Raw genomic sequence first — 17,694 nt, forward strand, 5'->3', positions numbered from 1 at the left:
CATGGCAGGCTGTGTTCACCCAAGACTAAATTTCAGCACTACTAACACTTGACCACAGACTATTAATAGTCTACACGCTGCAAAGACTGACTAAGTCTTGACACACCATAAGGAGCAGGGCTTTTATAAAGAAGTGATTGATTTGGGGACCATGGAAAGGAAAGTCCAGGGTGAGCCTGGGGCACCTTGTCCCACAGAAAGTGTGTGTCCAGGGAATGATGAGGCCTTGCTGAAAGAACCAAACCCAGTCTGAAGGACAGGACTGACTGAAGACCAAAACAAATAATGATAAAAACAGATCACAGCCTACTTAACAGTGTGAGTTCAGGACCACACCATTATACACCATCAAAGGGTCACTACTCACAGACAGAGTTCCATCATCCACCAGAAGGAAAAGGGGATTGGAAAGTCACTAACAGGTCTAAATGACTGGGTAACAACTCAGCAGGGAACATGAGTCCATCAAGTTCTCACAATCTCCTAGCAATGGATCAGAGTAACCTGTAAAACCCAGTCTGGCCAAAAGCTTCTGGATCACATGGTTCCACTGAGCAAGCCAACAATACATCAGAATCTCTACAGCATTCCAGTTCAACAGCAAATCTACACCTAATTCCAAAAAGACATGGAAAAAGTCCAGTAAAGAGACATTCCACAACACCTGCAGCCTTTACCACCAAATAAATAACCAAAGAGATCAAGTTGGGCCTCAGATGTCCCTCCTGCCTACAGACGTGTGCAGAGCCACAAAGACAGGTTCGCAAGAACCAGTTCAGAAGGCACAAAAGCAATGCAGTAGTAATTGGGCAAAATGAAAATAATTGGTAGGCTTAGATAAAAGAGTATACTAGAGTTCTATATTACTTCTGCACCTTTTTTCTAAGTACAAAATATATCAAAATAAGAAGTTATTTAAAGAAACTAAAAGTAAGAAACTAGTTAGGAAAGGGAACATGTGAGCCAGGAGCCAATAGCAACTCCTCCCTTCCTTTGTTGGGCACCTCGGACACAGAACAAGGAGGCAGTCTGTGAACCAGAGCCAAGGAATGGATTCAGGAAAGCTCCAGCCCAGGCCCAGGAGCTATGGCTTTGGATCTGCTGGCAGCCTTCTACAGACCACCTCAGCAGGCCCCAGTGGGCAGTGCAGAGATGTCAGCAAGGGCCCTGCATGGGACAGTAGCTATATAACCCCATCCACAGATAATAGATTCACCACTGTCAGTCTGCAGCAAGAGCAAGGTCAGGGCAGCTGACTTGCTTTGTTCAGGTCTGCTTGGCCACTCCGGGGTCCCATATTTATCCTCTAAGGCCAGACTCCTCTGCTACAGACCCAGCTGAGCACCTACATTGTTATTTCCCCAGCTTCCTATAAGGGTTCCCTAGGATCTCCCAATCTAGGCTGTGCCATTTCCCCTACCAAGAAGCCTCTGCTATGCCTATGATCTTCCATTCACCAACAGGTACCACCGCTCCAGAGACATCCTGGGAACTGTATCTAGGTCCATCTGTTGCCCTCAGCCTAGGAACAATGACATGTTCAGGCTGGCCTCTGCTGGGCTGTAGCTTCCAAGTAGGCAGGGGCCTTCATATTGTTGAGTGTGGGAACACAAAAGAGCAAGAAAGAAACCACTTGGGATGTAGGTCAGGCTGGCAGGCACTTCAAGTCTAGACCCTAAGCAGGAAGGAAGGCCTCACCCACCTGTGGCTTGCCTATGACACCCACTTGAGGGAGCTTGGAAGAAAGATCAGGAACCTAGATTCTGACCTGTGTCATAACCTCTACACAGTCAACAAGTAAAAATGGGTGCCAATCAGGTGAATAACCCCAATCCACATGACCACCATTCTATGCTACCTACCAGAGACCCCATTTCCCCCAGAACCACAGTATTGGACACTCCTCTCCTGTCATCCTGGTCTTGGGTGAATCAGGAAACCCCTATGCTTAGGGCTGCTTGTACCCAGGATCTCCTGACTTGAGGTAATAGCCTTTGGATGCATGCAACGCTGAGGGAAGGGAGTGTTGCCTCACATTCCCAATACTGACACTAGGCTGAGGAAAGGGAGTCAGAGAAGGCTGTACTGGCTCACAGATAGACAGCAAGGCTTCTAACCACTGTATCCACTATGTGGTACCACCCTAGAGATCCCCTGTCTTCTCTCCTGTAACCCCTATTAACCTCCACGCTACAGAGACTGGGTACTCATGCAAGAGTATCAGGCACAGAGTGAGGCTCAGAGCTATGACTTAAATGTAAGTCACTCATCCTACTGACAACATGCAAGTCACTGGGATGAGGACCTCACAGTCAGGTGCACCCTGAAATCCAACGCTGCAAATGCTGAGGAACTCAGCAGAGCAAGCTCCTAGTCTTAGGGAAGAAAGCCTGACAGTAGAAGTGGTTGTCCTGAGACAGGGGGACAAATAAGTCTGTCAGTCAGTAGCACTGTGTAGCATCAGGCCCTAAGGCCAAAGCATCACATAGGCTGAGATAACAGTCAAAGAGGCCCAGTTCTGCCCTTGGGGGAGGTGAACTATCTTGAGTGACCCTACCTCTTACTCCACCACAGCCAGAACTTGAGATATCATTCACCTGCAGAGCCAGGGGTGCAATCCCCAAGGAGGGCTTTTAACAGTGCTGCCTCATTAGCAAATTGCTCCTCACCTGGAGGCAACAATGCTTATCCTAATCACCCATGATTCCCCATACTGGACTGGCTCAGGAGCAGACCCATGGGCCCTGTCTTGAAAACCAGCTTCTTTCCTTTTAGCAGATATTCTAAACTCTTCTCCAGACCACAGAAAGGCCCTACTGCTATGGCCTGTGCTGCCCTTGCCCTAACCCCTGAAAGCGTTGCTTCCAGAAGAGTCTTCCCTCAGACCAAACCCCAACCTGCTGATTTTGGGCTGATTTCAGCACTTCAGTGTGTCCTACCAGTGGCTACTCCCAAAACCATATGCCTTATTTGTCCATGTGTTTCCAGACTGCCATTCCTACTAGGACCTAGGTCCCAACAGGCCTCTTAGCCCCTAGGCATCTAAGGCCATCCGTATGAACAGAACTCCATACTGAGCTGAGCTAGGGCCTTTGTAAACTGCCAGAGGATTGAACAAGACTAGGGAGGAGACCAGGATGGAAGTAATCCTGGAGAGAAGGATCACTGGCCTCATAAAGAGTCCCTAAGTACCTCTCAATACCACACACTCTTGCAATGTCTGGAAGCTATGGGAACCATACATTCCCTGTCATGGATGGAGTGCTGCAGCCCTAGCTCTAAGAAATGTCATTTGAAGGGAGGGCCTTTGGGAGCCTATTAAGAGTCAGATTAGGTCCTGAGGATCGGGTCCTCAGGATGGGACGAGTATCCTTTAAGTAAAAAGACCAAATGTTCATGAGCTCTCTTCTCCCCTTATATGAAGATGTACCCCCAATAAACCAAAAGCAAGTCCTTCCCAGCCCCCACATTCTGTCTTCACCCTGATCTCAGTCTTTGACCTCCAGAAGTGAGAGGCAAATTCCCACTTCTGAGCCAAACACATGATGACACTTTGTTGTGGCAGCCCTGGCAGTCACCAGACAATCCCCTGCACAGAGAGCAGGCAGGAGGCGGAGTAGGGCAGTTGCTGGCAGCCAGGCTGGAGGGTGCACCTGCTCATTAAGGAAACACATGGAGACAGAGCCCAGGACCCGGCCATGCAGCAGAGCTGCCTCCCATCCTCGGCTGAATCCTCTTTAATGAGACGTCACTTTGGGAGAAGCGTTTCAGAGCCTTTCAGAATCTTGGCCTAAACCTCATCAAACTGCACAGAGATTACTTAAGATTTACTGCATGGGCGCAAAATAAAATAAAATAAGGCAACCCAGCAAGCAGCAGCTCTGTGACAGGACCATTTGTAGTTGGGCTGGAAAAGCCTCTCGATTCATCTGCTTAAGCACAGTGGCTTCTGTTTATTTCGCACTTTCATGTCAAATGAATTTGGAGAAAGAAAAAAAGTGACAGGCAGTTTAGGGATATAAGTCACACTTCAGCTTCAGTTCAGATTAATGAACTTGCTGAAAGCCACAAGGACACAAGCAAATCCACAAATCTTAGGGAGAAAAAAAAGGCCCGCAATGCTGATGTGTGCCTCTGTTCTAGGATGGCTTCTCTCTGAGGCCCCATTCAATTTCTGCCCCCAGTATCTCAGACCCTGGGCCTGCACAGCATTCTTTGAGTCACTTGGGCTGGTTCTGGGCCTGAAGCCCCTGGGATAAGCTCTGTGCCAAGATAACAGTGGTGTGCAATGCTCAAGAATTACTCTGGGAGGCTGAGGCGGTGCCAAGTTAGGCATAGTGTGGCTCCCAGGGCCCTGGTCTGAGCTAGCTAAACAATGGTTCCATCCTGCTAGCTCTCCTGGTCATGAGCCGAACACCACTTTCAACAGAGCAACCGCAGAGTTGAGCAGTACCCAAGAGCCATTGCCAAGCATCTAAGGAAGGCAGAGACTGGCACCATAGACACTACCCTCAAAGTCAGAGTTCTATTTCAGAACAGACTTTGGTCCTTTCACCTTCTGTCACGGGTCTCTATGCATTCACCTGGTCAGGGCAACCAGTGAGCTTGCCAACCACAGCTTCAGGGGGCATACCCATCCTCAGAAACCCAGAATGGGAGTACCTCAAAGTCCTAAGGGTACCTCAGTAGCCTCCCAGTCTTCTGCCTAGATAGAGACAAACACTGACCAACCAAAAGAATCTGAGGCCACTAGCTGACTTACAGCATGTCCAGCCCAGAGACTGCCAACAGTAGAGGACGACCCACTTCCCCGCCTGTGAGCATTCTGTCAGCATAGTCCTGCCAGTTTCTTGTGACCTTAAAGTAAGGTCACCTCATGGTATAGTGTGTTCAGAGACAAGAGATGATGGCAGTTCCCCTACACTGTCATCACAGGCTCTAAGGAGGAAACACATAGAACTTCCCAAAAGGAAACAAGATGGTTACCCCTGCTTTTTCCCCAGAACAGTAGCAGTGCTAACAGCACACAGTGTCAGAGACTTTCTGCTTCCCCAGCAAAGCAGGGAGGGAAAACACAGGCACGAAGCCCTAGGATGTAGCAGGCAGGCCTCACACAATTGTAGTGTTGCCCAGTCACTGACAAGCTCTGCTTAGGATGAGGCAAACAGGCTGGTCTCTGGGCCTTTGAGAATTTCCACTTAACCCGTAGAGCCTCCCTGCTACTCACTATCCATGTCTTCTACACTCACTACCTGCTTTTCTGTTTCTATCACTTCAGAATAGTGATAGATAGATGAATAACACTAATTCAAGGGCAGATTAAGAAACTAAGGCTTCAAGCAAGAAGTGGCTTACCCAGCCAAGGTCATTTAGCAAGCCACCCTCTCTAGAGTGGCCAAATCTCTAGCCATAGTATCCTACAAAGAGTAAGAAGAGGCCATCTCATACCCATGCTGAGCCACCCCACCACATGTGATCCCCAGTCTCCAATCCTGTCCATCAAAACTTCCAAGACTGCTAGGGCTACCCCCAGACCTCCAGGGATGTCCTCCCTTCCCAGGTAGGAGGCAGCTATGGGCCCAAGGTGAGTCCCAGTAAATAGCAGTACTTTCTCTTCACTGCAGCAGTCCCTGCTCTGTGGTAGTCTGAATCCAATGCCATCCCAATCCTTCCTATCGCACAAGGAGACCTGAAAAGCCTTCAGAGTAGCTGCACTGAAGTATGCCTTCCAAATAATCACTGTGGCCCCTGGCTCTGACAGGGCCCAGGCAGCAGAAAAGCAGGTACCAGTTTCACCACTGGCCCTAGAGACAGGCTCTTTCTGCTGCTTCAGTAAACCAAGCGCAAGTGTATGCAAACAGATGATAACAGGTCAAACAACTATCTGGCAGCCACTCTGCTGAGGAGGCAGCCACAACAGGGGATGGGTAAGGGAGGCCCAATCTGCTGGCAGTCACTCCTTTCAGGGTCTCAAGAGAAATGTACCCCTAAGCTTAGTTCCTTCCCCAGCCCTAGGTCCAAAAGTCATGACCTGCAAGAGTTCCAAATATTTGGCAAGAGCTTAGAAATGACCAGGGTGAGTGGTCAGGAAAGAGTGGAAGGGCCCCTCTACATACCCTCAACAACTGCATCCATCTTGGTAAGCTGAACTGTACCTCTGGGTACAGGGAGAGCACTGAAGCCTGGGAGTCCACATTGCTACCTAGCACATAAATTCAGGTTCCTACTACTGTGGAACCTGAGCCATCAAAAGGCAATATCCACCTCACCTCCTGCCCACCAATACAGCTGAACCACACCAGGTACCACATTTGCAGGACAGGAAGTGTAGAGAGAAGAACCCAGGTGACTGGGCTGCTCTTTACCTCCTAGTCTCCACAAGTGGCTGTGTGGCATGCCTGTTGACTGTGCTATCTGCAGGCCAGAAACAAACAGCTACCTTTTACAGGACTCTCCCAGCCCATTGGAGCCTGGGCACAAATGTCTACATAGTGACTCCTTTAGCACCCTCCTAGGAAGCCCTGATGAACTGAAATTTGGAGCCTGCTTAGCTCTCCAAGGTTGGAGGGAGAAGATGGCTGGGTCCCCAAGGAGCATTGCCTTGTGCCCCTATCCTTGCCCCATGAGAGGAAGGATACAGGTCTAATACTGGCTGCAGGAGGGGGAGGTTCTCACTAGCTGAGAATCAATAAATCTGAACCTCATTCACGATGATCTGGGGCTCTTATTAAGTAAATTAATTTAAGTTAATTTAGCTCGATCATGACTCCCGATCACAGTGATTTAGTGAGGGGGAAATTGCATTAGGAAAGGCCATGCTCACCAGATAGAGGAACGGAAGAAAATTAGATCCACTTAGCAATGTGAATTAATATGGAAATAGCAGGTGTAAATTTAACCTTATCGAGAGAGTAAAAATTATCTTCATAAATTTGTAGAAATAGCCCCCAAGATGCATATAAATCTATTTAAAACAAAAATATTACAAAAAGTGCAGTAAAATTAATTTAAAATATACTTCCAGCTATTGCCTCCTGAAAAGTCAGCAACAGGGCCAAGCCTGGTGTGGCCAGTAGTAAGGGAGGAGGCCAGGAGGCTTTGAACATACATGCTAAGTAGGCTTACCCACCATAGGCCCTAGAGCCAGGCAGGGTTGTCCACATGGTATGATGTACCTCTGTTAGCCTCAACCCTGGAATCCTCTGGGTAGCAGCACGAACAATGAAAAAGCAGCACTACGGAGGTGGCAGATCCTGGAATGCACTGTTCTGCAAGGAGGCCCACCCATAGTCTCCAGAGCCACAACTCCCCCAGCACAAGGCTATGCCAGTCCTTGCTCCCTACCTATGCACTGGATTGCTACCTCTCACTGTGTCTGGAGGTAGAACACTTTCACCTTAAAAAAAAAAAGAGAGAGAGAGATAGGTGGGAGCAATATCCCAAAAGACCTCCTCCTGGGACCCAGAGAGAGACCCAAAAATGCCATATACAGGTTGTTCCTGTAAACTGCTGTCTCCACCCTGCTGCTGTGTCACACAGTAGCTACAGCAAAGCCAGTGCATTCTATGAGATGGCCTAGATAGGGCAATGAGGAACCCTGCATCACCATTCTTGACAGTTAGCGTGTTGGTAGTTTTCAGACAGGCTGCTCAGGGCCTGGCTTATCTCACTAGAAATTTCTCAGCAAGGACACCCATGGGCAGCTCACTGTAGAGGACCCAAATATATTAGGACAGCTGTTACCATGGTGCATGAGGTCCCACAAATTAGTAGGTTTGCTGACATCAGCAGTAGACATATGTATCTTTGTGAGCATGCAATATAAGCAAGCTGGCCGTGTAGATAGTATACAAATTGCTAAACAAATGAAAAAACTTAGGCTGTTTGCAAATCAAGACGTTGCACACCATGCAGCTCCTTGAGAAAGCTGAGATCCCAGAGGTCTTAGGCCTCTATGTGTAGACAGTGAGCCAGTACCTAGGTTTGCAGAAGCTTATGTACGGCCCTCCTACCTGGATAAGGAGATTCGCCGGGCCCGCCAGGAGGGCAGAGATGAGGGGAAAGATGGAGCACTGAAGGGAGAAGTTGGGGTCTTCTTGACAATGCGGTAGCGGGTCTTAATCACCTTATTGGAGGGTGGAGTCCTCAGGTGCACACTGGAAGCTGCAAAGAAAACTCAAGCATTAGCATGGATCAGCAGGAAGTCAACAGGGGTAGGCCTAGGAAGCCCTAAGGGGCCATGGCTTTTTTCTGCATTAAAGGAATCTCTATCATCCCCTGCCTCCAGCCTCACTCCTTGCACACGCATAGATGTTCCCAAAGAGCCTGCCAGCTAAGGCTTCCAGAGGTGGCTGGTGTCATCTCCTGGAGAGCCTAGAACATCCTCACAGCCATCATGACAGAATGGGAACACTGCATGACTGTCCCCAGTAAGAGCAGAAGCCCAGCAAGCTGATCCCCAGGCAACAAGGAGGCCTCACAAGTGAAAGTCCACACCAAGAACACCCAAACTCTAAACTCCAGGGTTGGTCCCAGAGGCCAGAGGAGACAAAGTCCTACCCCATGTATAGGAGGGGCATGAGAAAACTCACTTCCTCTCCAACACCTCCCAACACCATGCCAAAACAGATTTATGTACTTAATCACTGTTTTCATAACATTCTGTGGAGTGATATCCACGATAGCTTTTTCTTGCTGAATGTTTCTTGCAATTAGCAGGGATCTGTTTTGCCCGAGTTCCCTTCCACTTGATAGCCAGCAATTTCTCCATAGCTTCAAGGAACGAGCCTAATTGCCCGACTTTCATAATGTACAGCTCTAACTGCCCAGATAATTAAAGCTAACACGGTCGCCTCTCCTGGCTGCTCCCCTCCGGTATGAGACAAAGGGCCCTAAACAGAGCCAAGCCAAACATACCCAGGTGGTCTAACTCCCTTCATCTGTGCCTTGCTTCCTCCTGCTCCAGGAAGACTCAAAGACACTTGTCTGTCCCTGCTCTGTGCTCAGGTTGTGAGTAGCTCTGAGTGACCCAGCAGCTGTGACAGTTGAGAATAATCTGCTGGAGACCAGCAGAGCTCCCACATTCCAGCAGCACCTTAGTCAAATAGACGCTGGAAAGGCCAGGGGGAAGATAAGCTCACGTGCCCACAGTGCCCACATCACAACTGTCCTTCCCCATTTATGTCAGCAAAAGCCTCTCCCTCAAGCGCTGACACAGAGCTACAGCTTTAACTGGAGCTTCAGTTGGCATACACATTGAACGTCTCAGGGTCACCTGGTCAAAGCCCTCCTGGGTTGTGTTGGGGTTGAGGGGCCCTCAGAGTGACAGTGCAAGAGCTATCTGTTCTTAGATATAGAGGCAGATACAAGCCAAAACGATGTCATAGCAGCATCCAGATGACCCATCCCAGTCACTCCCTCCACCAGCCATCAGACCTATTCAACAGGTTCTCTCCTCGTGTTTTTTTTTCCTATTAAAAAATCAGTAAGAACGCATTATACTGACTCATTTACTTATGTGTAGGTGAAAACAACTTATAGGAGTCTCCTTACACCATGTGAGGAATCAAACTCAGGTTCTCATATTTGGAAGCAAGTACCTTTATCCACTGAGCCATCTCACCAACCTTTCTGACCTCCCCCCCCCTGCAGCTTTGAAAAGTTTGTTTGTTTATTTATTTATTTATTTGGTTTTCTCTTTTTTTTCTCCCCCAATTCTGGTTCTCTCTGTTCTCATCTTTCTCTCAGTTTCTCTCTCTCCTTCATGTCTACTCTATTTCCCATCTCCTAGTCCGTCCCTCTCTAAGTCTCTAAGAACAGCAGGTTCTGACCAAGGAGAAAACAGGAGTTCAGAAACCAAAGCAAGTAACTACATTAGAGCTGGAAAGCTGGTTCAGCAGTTAACAACACATACTGCTCTTGCAGAGGACCAAAGTTTGGTCCCTAGCACCCATATCAGGGAGCTCACAACCACCTATAACTTTAGTTCAGAGGATCTGAAGCCCTTTCCTGGCCTTCATAGGCACCTACACTTATATGCCCACACCCAAACACACACACACACACACACACATAGAGATACATATAAAATAAATGTTTTTAATCCCAGCACTCAGGAGGCAAAGGCAAGTAAATCTGTAAATCAAGGCCACCCTGGTCTACATAGTGAGTTCTAGACCAGCCAGAGCTACATAAATGAGACCATGTCTCAAAAAATTTAAATAAATAATACACCTAGTGGGGCAGTGGTGTTGCACACCTTTAATCCCAGCATTTAGGAGGCAGAGACAGGTGGACCTCTGTGAGTTCAAGGCCAGCCTGATCTACAGAGGAAGTTCCAGGACAGCCAGGACTGTTACACAGAGAAACTGCAATAATAATAATAATAATAAATCTAAGAGAAGTTGCATTACTTGGAATTCTGTGATCCTCGCTGAGTTACAAAGTGAATCTGCAACTCTGAGCACTGCCCCTACAACCCAACATGTTTAGGACACAGGGAAGGGCCTGGTACACAGTGGGCATCAATAAATAAATGTTTGTTGAATTGGATTTTCAAGGTCTTAGAAGCAAGGAGAGGCCAACAATCAATACAAGCTTGTTCCAACTAAGAGCTCAAGAACACAGGCATCCTCGTTGTCAATAACCCAGAGATGACCTCACTACCTGCAGGCTCAGCCCAGACCCAGGCTCCTTGCTCCATGAGATGAGAATGTGGCCTACTAGAACCATTCCTTCCCTACATGAGAAGACCATAGTTGGGCTATCTGAGGACAGCATTCCCAGTAGACAGGGGCATGTCAACCAGAGCAATGCTCAGGGATCAACCTGCTTGTTCCCCATGCTAAGATCAGTACACAGAAGGCTCCAGGGCTCTCAATAACTAACCAACAACCTCTTCTGTTCATGCCCTGCTCATGGGTCTAAGTCTGTGTACTGCTACTGAGATACAAATCCTAAAACTCATCCACAGTTTAGAGTCACATAGCTTAGTTCTACACAGCCGAGCATACTCCAATGGCAGAAGCTGGGACTGGGCTATGCTGGAACCATGTCCCCTCTGACAGCCTGCACCAGATCAAAACCAGCTCCGCTCCTGTTCTCTGGTCATCTTTTCAGCTAACATAACCTTCCCTTATCCAGCAGATGTTACCTCCTCTAGGAAGCCCTCCACCCCCACTGCCCATAGGACTGAAATCTAGAAAGAATCTCCCCCTACGCAGCAGCTCAGAACAATCAGTACTTGAGCGGCAGCACCCAGGCTGAGGTCTGCTGTTTTCATTCCTCCTGTTAGCAAGCCCAGGATCAAATTTCTTCACTAACTTCCTACATTTCACTTATTAGTGCCCAATTGTCACACCAAGAAAATACAAGGTAACAACTCAGACTCCCTGACTTCATATCACTGTAAAGAACGGTGGGGTTTTTCACACATCATCCCTACTATGGTCCCAAGGGACAGACCTCTCATGAGAGTGAAATGATCTGGGGGTTCACAGAAAGGATTATGAAGCCCATCTACCCAATAGTGGGGCTGTATCCCCCTAGTCTGGTCCCGAACTATTCACAGCCCCTAGTCTTTTCCAGATACACAGCTTAGATATATTCATGACAATGACCCTGTGGTATAGGGCAAATTGTCAGACAGATGGACTGCAGAGATGGGGGAAAAAAACAAAAAACAAAACAAAACTGATGCAGTAGCCAGCAGGAGCAGGGGTTTCTAAGACTATGCTTAGCACACAGGGACCAGACAGGATGGGCCCCTTCCTGGCAGACAGGGGATAAACACTTAGAGCTACTGGGCAGCCAGACTCACTGTCAGTAACAGCTTGGGCCCTCCTCCCAGAGGACACAGGTGGGGGCAGCCCACCCCGCCTTGCTAGCTGAAGGGTTTTGTGTAGATAATCATGTTATTTAGATAGGATGTTGGTTTAATTCCCTTCATTACAGACTCCCAGGGCTGTAATTTTTTTTCTCCGCATGATGTATCCCCTGTGGCACGCTTCACTCAGATCAAGCCCCTTGCGCCTTTATTGCCTACGCTGCCCTAGCTGTGTTATCAGGCCCACACATGCAGCCCTCTCCGCCCGCCGTCCAGAGGTCACTTCTAATGACTAATCGAACTCATTAGCTTTCCTAATTAAAAACTTTACTACTGCAATGGAAGACAAACTACAAAAAAACTGCTGGCATCATATTTGAATGGGATATGAGCCCCATCTATCAGCAGGGCTCCAGCTCCTGTCCAAGACTGAACTCTCTGGCTGTGAGGTTCAACATCCTCACTCCCAGGCTGGAGGCTGGTCAGGGGCAGCTCAAGGGTACCCTCAAGAGCACATTTGTACCTTCACCCAAGTGCATACTATCAGGAGGGAAGAAGGGAGACTGCTCAGCCCAGAAAGTCTGAACAGCCCCTAAGTGGCTGACCAGGGGCCTAGGAGTTAGCTACTGTCCAGCAGCACTGTGCTCTAGGTGGCTCCACCACAGACAGCAGAATCCTCTGATGGGTATCACAAGGCAGGAGTTGAGAAGCAGTTCAGACTTCTATGGAAATAAAACTTCAAAGGAAAATGGCTAGGAAGAAAGTAAGTTGCTAACTTCACAACCAACTAAATAGGATGATATGAGGACTAGCACTCTGTGCAGAGAAATGCCTAGGGAAACCCAGGAAAAAGCCGCTTCCACACCTCTTGCTCTAGCCAGCTCAAGAGTCAAGGTATGCATGCTGGCCACAAAAGCCACACAAGCTCCCTCAGGAAAGGAGAGAACACTGCAGTGGAATCTTGCCCCATCCACAGGAGCAGAGACTTCTGACTATGCCTAAGGGTGGTGTCCATCAACCCTAGCTGGGGCTCCAGAAACAGGCAGGTGAAACAGAAGCAAGCTTCTGTTGAAGTGGCTAGCATAGAGCAATAAGAGTCTTCAGCAGAGTGGGCTCTGGCTTAAGAAAACATCCTTCCATTCCAGCCAGGTCAGCTAAGAAGGAGGCCAGAGACTGGCACTCAAGCACAGAATGTGCCAGGGTCAGCCATCAGGCAGACATGCCTGCCAGTGGAGTAGAGGTGGGGCCTACAAATAATATAACCTGCCTGACAGAGCTCTAAAAGTTACTCCACGTTCTTGCCAGTGAAGATGCTGGAAAACAGATAGGTAGGGTCGGATCCGCAGAAGGACTACAACCCTCCAGGATGCACACGAGCAGAGAGGGCAGAAACAATGCCACCTGAAGCTGGATTCTCAGAGCTGTTATAGTACTACCCAGGTTGAGGATCCCTCATGGTTGAGGACGGGGACCAACCCACAGAGATGGCTACAAGGCTGAAAGTATCCTGCCCAGTCAGGCTCACTGTCCCTAATTCTGTATGATTCAACTTTCTTCAAATATTGCCTAATCTGGCTTTTTATCAACAGCTACCCTGACACTTCTCCAATATCTTCAAACTGTCTATACTCTTCACCGGCTAAGACAGCTCTAAGAAGTCATCATGGATCAGCTCTTCCAGAAGCCGCATTGATTTCTACGCTGCTCTATAAACCATGCTGCCTTCCCATTCAACTCATAGGCTGGCTGTCCTATCTGTCCATCAATAGCATCTTCATCCATGGTCCCCACACCTCAGGATCAGCACGGCCAACAGTGCACTGGTTAAATTTACACATCCAAATCTCTTTTATCAGTGACAGTAGTCTAAAGTGTCCCCCCCCACTCCCCACCCTTTCATAGTTTTGGATGAGATGCAAGCTCTAGGCCAGCTCAGGATCTGTCCTGGTGCAATTGGCCTGTGAGAAAAACATGAGCATGAGTAGAGGGCAGCAACCAGCAGGAACCAGTCTGACCTGTCACTGGTACAGACAGGTGATAGTGAGCTACAGTTCACAGAGCCTGCAGGAACATGCTGACAGAGATGGGGCTATGCCTGTCACCTTGGCCTGACAATGCTCTCTAATAATAGAACCCAAGACTGCCACACAACTTCATGCCCACCCACCTTCCCTGTAAGTCCTTTTCTTCTACCTTACACACTGTTCTTGCCACCCCATAGTTCAGGAGTCCCCACAGCTGCAGGTTTGAGAGCCAAGGCACAGCCATTCTCCCATGAGAGTAAACGTCTCACAATTAATTGCCTAATTAGTTGTGTTCCAGTGTCATATGTACACAAGTGGGCAAGATAGGAAACAGCATTCCAGACAGTCCAGAGCAACCAGAGAAACTGACTCTGAAGGAGCAGAAGTAGTTACAGATTACAGCCACAGGCCAAGATTAGGGAAGTGCCAGGGCTTCAAGAAGTAAGGACAATACCAGACAAGAGTACCCTAATTCCTGGTAAGACTAAAGAGATAAACTAGAAATTGCCAAGAACCAGGGCATTCTGGGCAGATATCAGCAAGTACCTGACAAGTCAGGCCCCTTTCTCAAGCCCAGATGTTCATCTCATGTGACAGTACTTCGTCCCTCTTGATTTGGGTCAGGAAAGGGCTGGAGGGCAGGCCCAGCAGTGGAGGCAGTAAGAATGGACCCCTTGCCTATCTGGGATGACCAAGATCCAGAGAGCAGTGGTAGTGAGAAGTCATTTGAGCTTAGTGGCTTCTAGGCAGACTCTCAGCAGCTGAGACAGCACAATGGGAAAAGGATACCATCTTATTCCATTCAATTCCCACTTCCCAGAGGCCTTTGTCTCTTCTGCTGCAGTCAGCAGGTGCCCTAGGAGACACTAGTCCTCTCCAGCAACCCACCCCCCTCCACGACTCCTGCAGAAAGACTACGTTACACACAGACAGGCCGACACTCAGGTCTGTCTCTGCAGAGCCAATATGGTGTACTGTGCCAGCACAAGGCCCTGTCAGACGGCCTCTTCCCCACAACTGCTGACTTGCACTCTTGGGGAAATAGCCACAAAATTCTAAACAGAACATGCAGCATACATTTCTGAAAGGCCTCTGCTCCTACGGTTAAAACCGTGACGTACATCTGAGCTGTCTGCAAACCCCACAAGCCTGGAAGGAGCACAGTGCCCACTAGTATAGCAGGAGGGAGCAGAGGCAGTGTCAGCAGGACTTTCTCTCACAGAAAGCAGGGCAGGCAAGAGCTGCTCCTGGGTGGGAAAGCTCTTCCTGAATCGAGCAGGCGTACCCTACCATATAAGGCCCGGGGTTGGGACCTGAGATGTTGCACATTGTAGTCCATGCTGTGGCCAGGTGACACAGAGTAACCAGAGCTTGGGACCACAGCAAGACCTAACCAAAGTGAGCACTATGGAATCAGTCACTTCCTGAGCACAGAGGGTCACCTCAGCCCAGGGTTCATCACTCTTGGAAAACATAGGTATGTGTAATTATTAGTCCCTGAGGTAGTTGAGAAGAAAGCCAAACAAGGTAAGCTGACACTTCGATATCAAAAAGGAGGAGAAAGGATCCAAAAGAGACTATTCTACTTGGGGATCCCTATGCCATCTAAACCCATCCCACTCCTCCGTAAGACTGTAGGACCTTCCCTAGCTCAGGTCCATTTCTCTTCTGTGTCTGCCATACCGCAGCTTGCCTAGAACCACAGTTCAGAGTTAAATGCCCCTGCCCCTGGCTCTGCTTCAGCTCCTCCCAGTGTCTGACTGTAGCTGTATCATATAGATTGCTTCCTGCACAGACATGCAAAGTACACACACACACACATCAAATAATTTCCTTTTTCTGTAGCTCAGTGGCTAGCTTTCCGCATGATACCAATAGCTCCTATACAAGGCAAAACCGAAACTTCAGCTTTCATCCTACCGGACTCCTCAGCTCTGTGCTAGACCAAGTTACATATGACTCTATACTGGAACTGGACATCCTGCTCTGGGGCTAGCCAAAGGAAATAAGAGCTCCTGCAGAACCCAGTCCTGAAGCCCTAAGCTCCCAGGCTGAGAGTATATCTGGGGAGGAATATCTGTGTATGACACCAACAGCCTGGTTCCTCCTGACACGAGGCAAAGTCAAAGACTAAGCACACACTCTCAGAGCCAGGCCAGAGGCACAGAGGCTCCGTTGTGTGTCTCTCAATCTTTCTGATCACTGACCATCTCCATGGTACGTAAGAAAGTCTACAGCTAGGCCTGGCTGTTTCAGTGTATGGCAACTGCTTCTAGAGAGCGGAGGCACATGACCAGGTCCCATTCACTCTACCCAGCAGTAACTCCCTCCATTGGACCACAGATGGATAAAACCAGTACTGCTTCCCACTTATTAGTTCACACCACTATACACCCAGACAGCATCAGAGCCAGTCCTTGGCAGGGTCCCAAGACTGGGTCCTGACCCTACCTAGACCCACTGGAAGCTTACCCTCTGCCTTCTGGTCCCTGACACCTAGCTAAGAAGTTCTAATTGCTTTTTTTATTCCAGACACCATAAATGGGAGTATGTGCTGCCTCTAGCCCTCAGTCACAGCAGCCAGGCGGTCAGTAGCAGGGCCTCTTAGGGTACAGGAAATAATCAGTACTGATGAGCACTGCATCCTGGGCTGCTCATGCATGACACCTGCCTCCCTGCTGGTGGCACTAGCAGGCTGTGGGGACCAACTACTGTGAGAGGAAGCAAAATCAAAGCAGACAAAGCTGAAGGCCTGCCCCTGCCTCCCCTGCCATGCCGCCCCCGCCCCCCAGCTTCTCCAGTGCCCTAGACCCTCAACTATTTAGGGAGGCAACAGCCAAATGATCAGACATCCCTGTCACTAGAAACACAGAGTTCTCTGCCTCTCATGCTCTCACATAAAACAATGGCAATCATATGGCAGAACCGACGGTCATGGCAGCCCTTCAATATACTGATAAGACGACAGCAAGACTTACAAGAACTGGGAACAGCCTGCCTATACCACCTAGCACAGAGGCTCAACACACAGGTCCAGCTCAGGCCATGTGGGCACCAGGCCAAATAGACTTTGTAGGAGCCTCTAAAAGACACATAGGGCTCAACACCTACTATTACCAGTCTGTCAATAATTGCAGAGGCATTGCATCCTCTATCCATGGCAAATGTTAGACTCAAGCCTGCCCACTTGAACTTGGCTTGCTATACCTACCTGTTCACACCTACAGCTATGCCCACATCTCCATCTATGCCCACAAACTATAGGCAGATTTTGCTGTCTGTCTGCACACAGGCGTAATGCCAACCTAAACTAGTCCCAGAGACCATTCATGCTTAGTGTGCTCCAATACCTGACCAGTTTCAGCCCAGGTCTTTAGACCAAGGAGCTCCACCCAGCTCCTCTCAGCCATAAGGTCCCAGCTGTATTATCACAACAAAATTCCTGCTCTCCCAAGCACCCTCCCTGGAGAAAGAGTCATTCATGTGCTCCCAGAGCCTGTCTGTCTGTTTCTCTAAACAAGACAAGATGGCAGCTAAGGCAGGCAGCGACTGGTGAGCCCTCCCCACCACCACGCTGGCACGGCAGGAGCTGCCAGAGACCGTGCTCTAACAAGCTTCAGATGCGGGATGACTGGAATCTCAAAGTATGAATTTTTATGAGTCTAATAAATCACTCTACTTTTCCTGTGTTTGATAGTTCCCAGCAAATCAAAAGGGAAAAGGCATGCCACAAGCAACCAGGTCTTTGGGTTTGGGGTGTGCGCAGGCAGAATAGGGCATCTCAGGCCCCTCCAGAGCACCCTGGCTCTGTACTCTGAGGACAAGGCCAGCATGTCCAGCAGGCCC

At 48.9% G+C, this 17,694-nt stretch overlaps 1 protein-coding gene across 2 annotated transcripts in view; it reads right to left on the bottom strand.

The window, feature by feature from the left end:
• Positions 1-17,694, bottom strand: part of Zc3h3 (zinc finger CCCH-type containing 3) — an 83,238-nt gene that overhangs the window by 44,438 nt on the left and 21,106 nt on the right. For both annotated transcript variants that reach the window (XM_075959549.1, XM_075959550.1), the window contains one exon: positions 8,013-8,163. In XM_075959549.1, the coding sequence (XP_075815664.1) occupies positions 8,013-8,163 (151 nt within the window). The remainder of the gene's footprint in view (positions 1-8,012; positions 8,164-17,694) is intronic.

This window comes from Microtus pennsylvanicus, chromosome 2, assembly GCF_037038515.1.
Source record: "Microtus pennsylvanicus isolate mMicPen1 chromosome 2, mMicPen1.hap1, whole genome shotgun sequence".
Taxonomy (NCBI): domain Eukaryota; kingdom Metazoa; phylum Chordata; class Mammalia; order Rodentia; family Cricetidae; genus Microtus; species Microtus pennsylvanicus.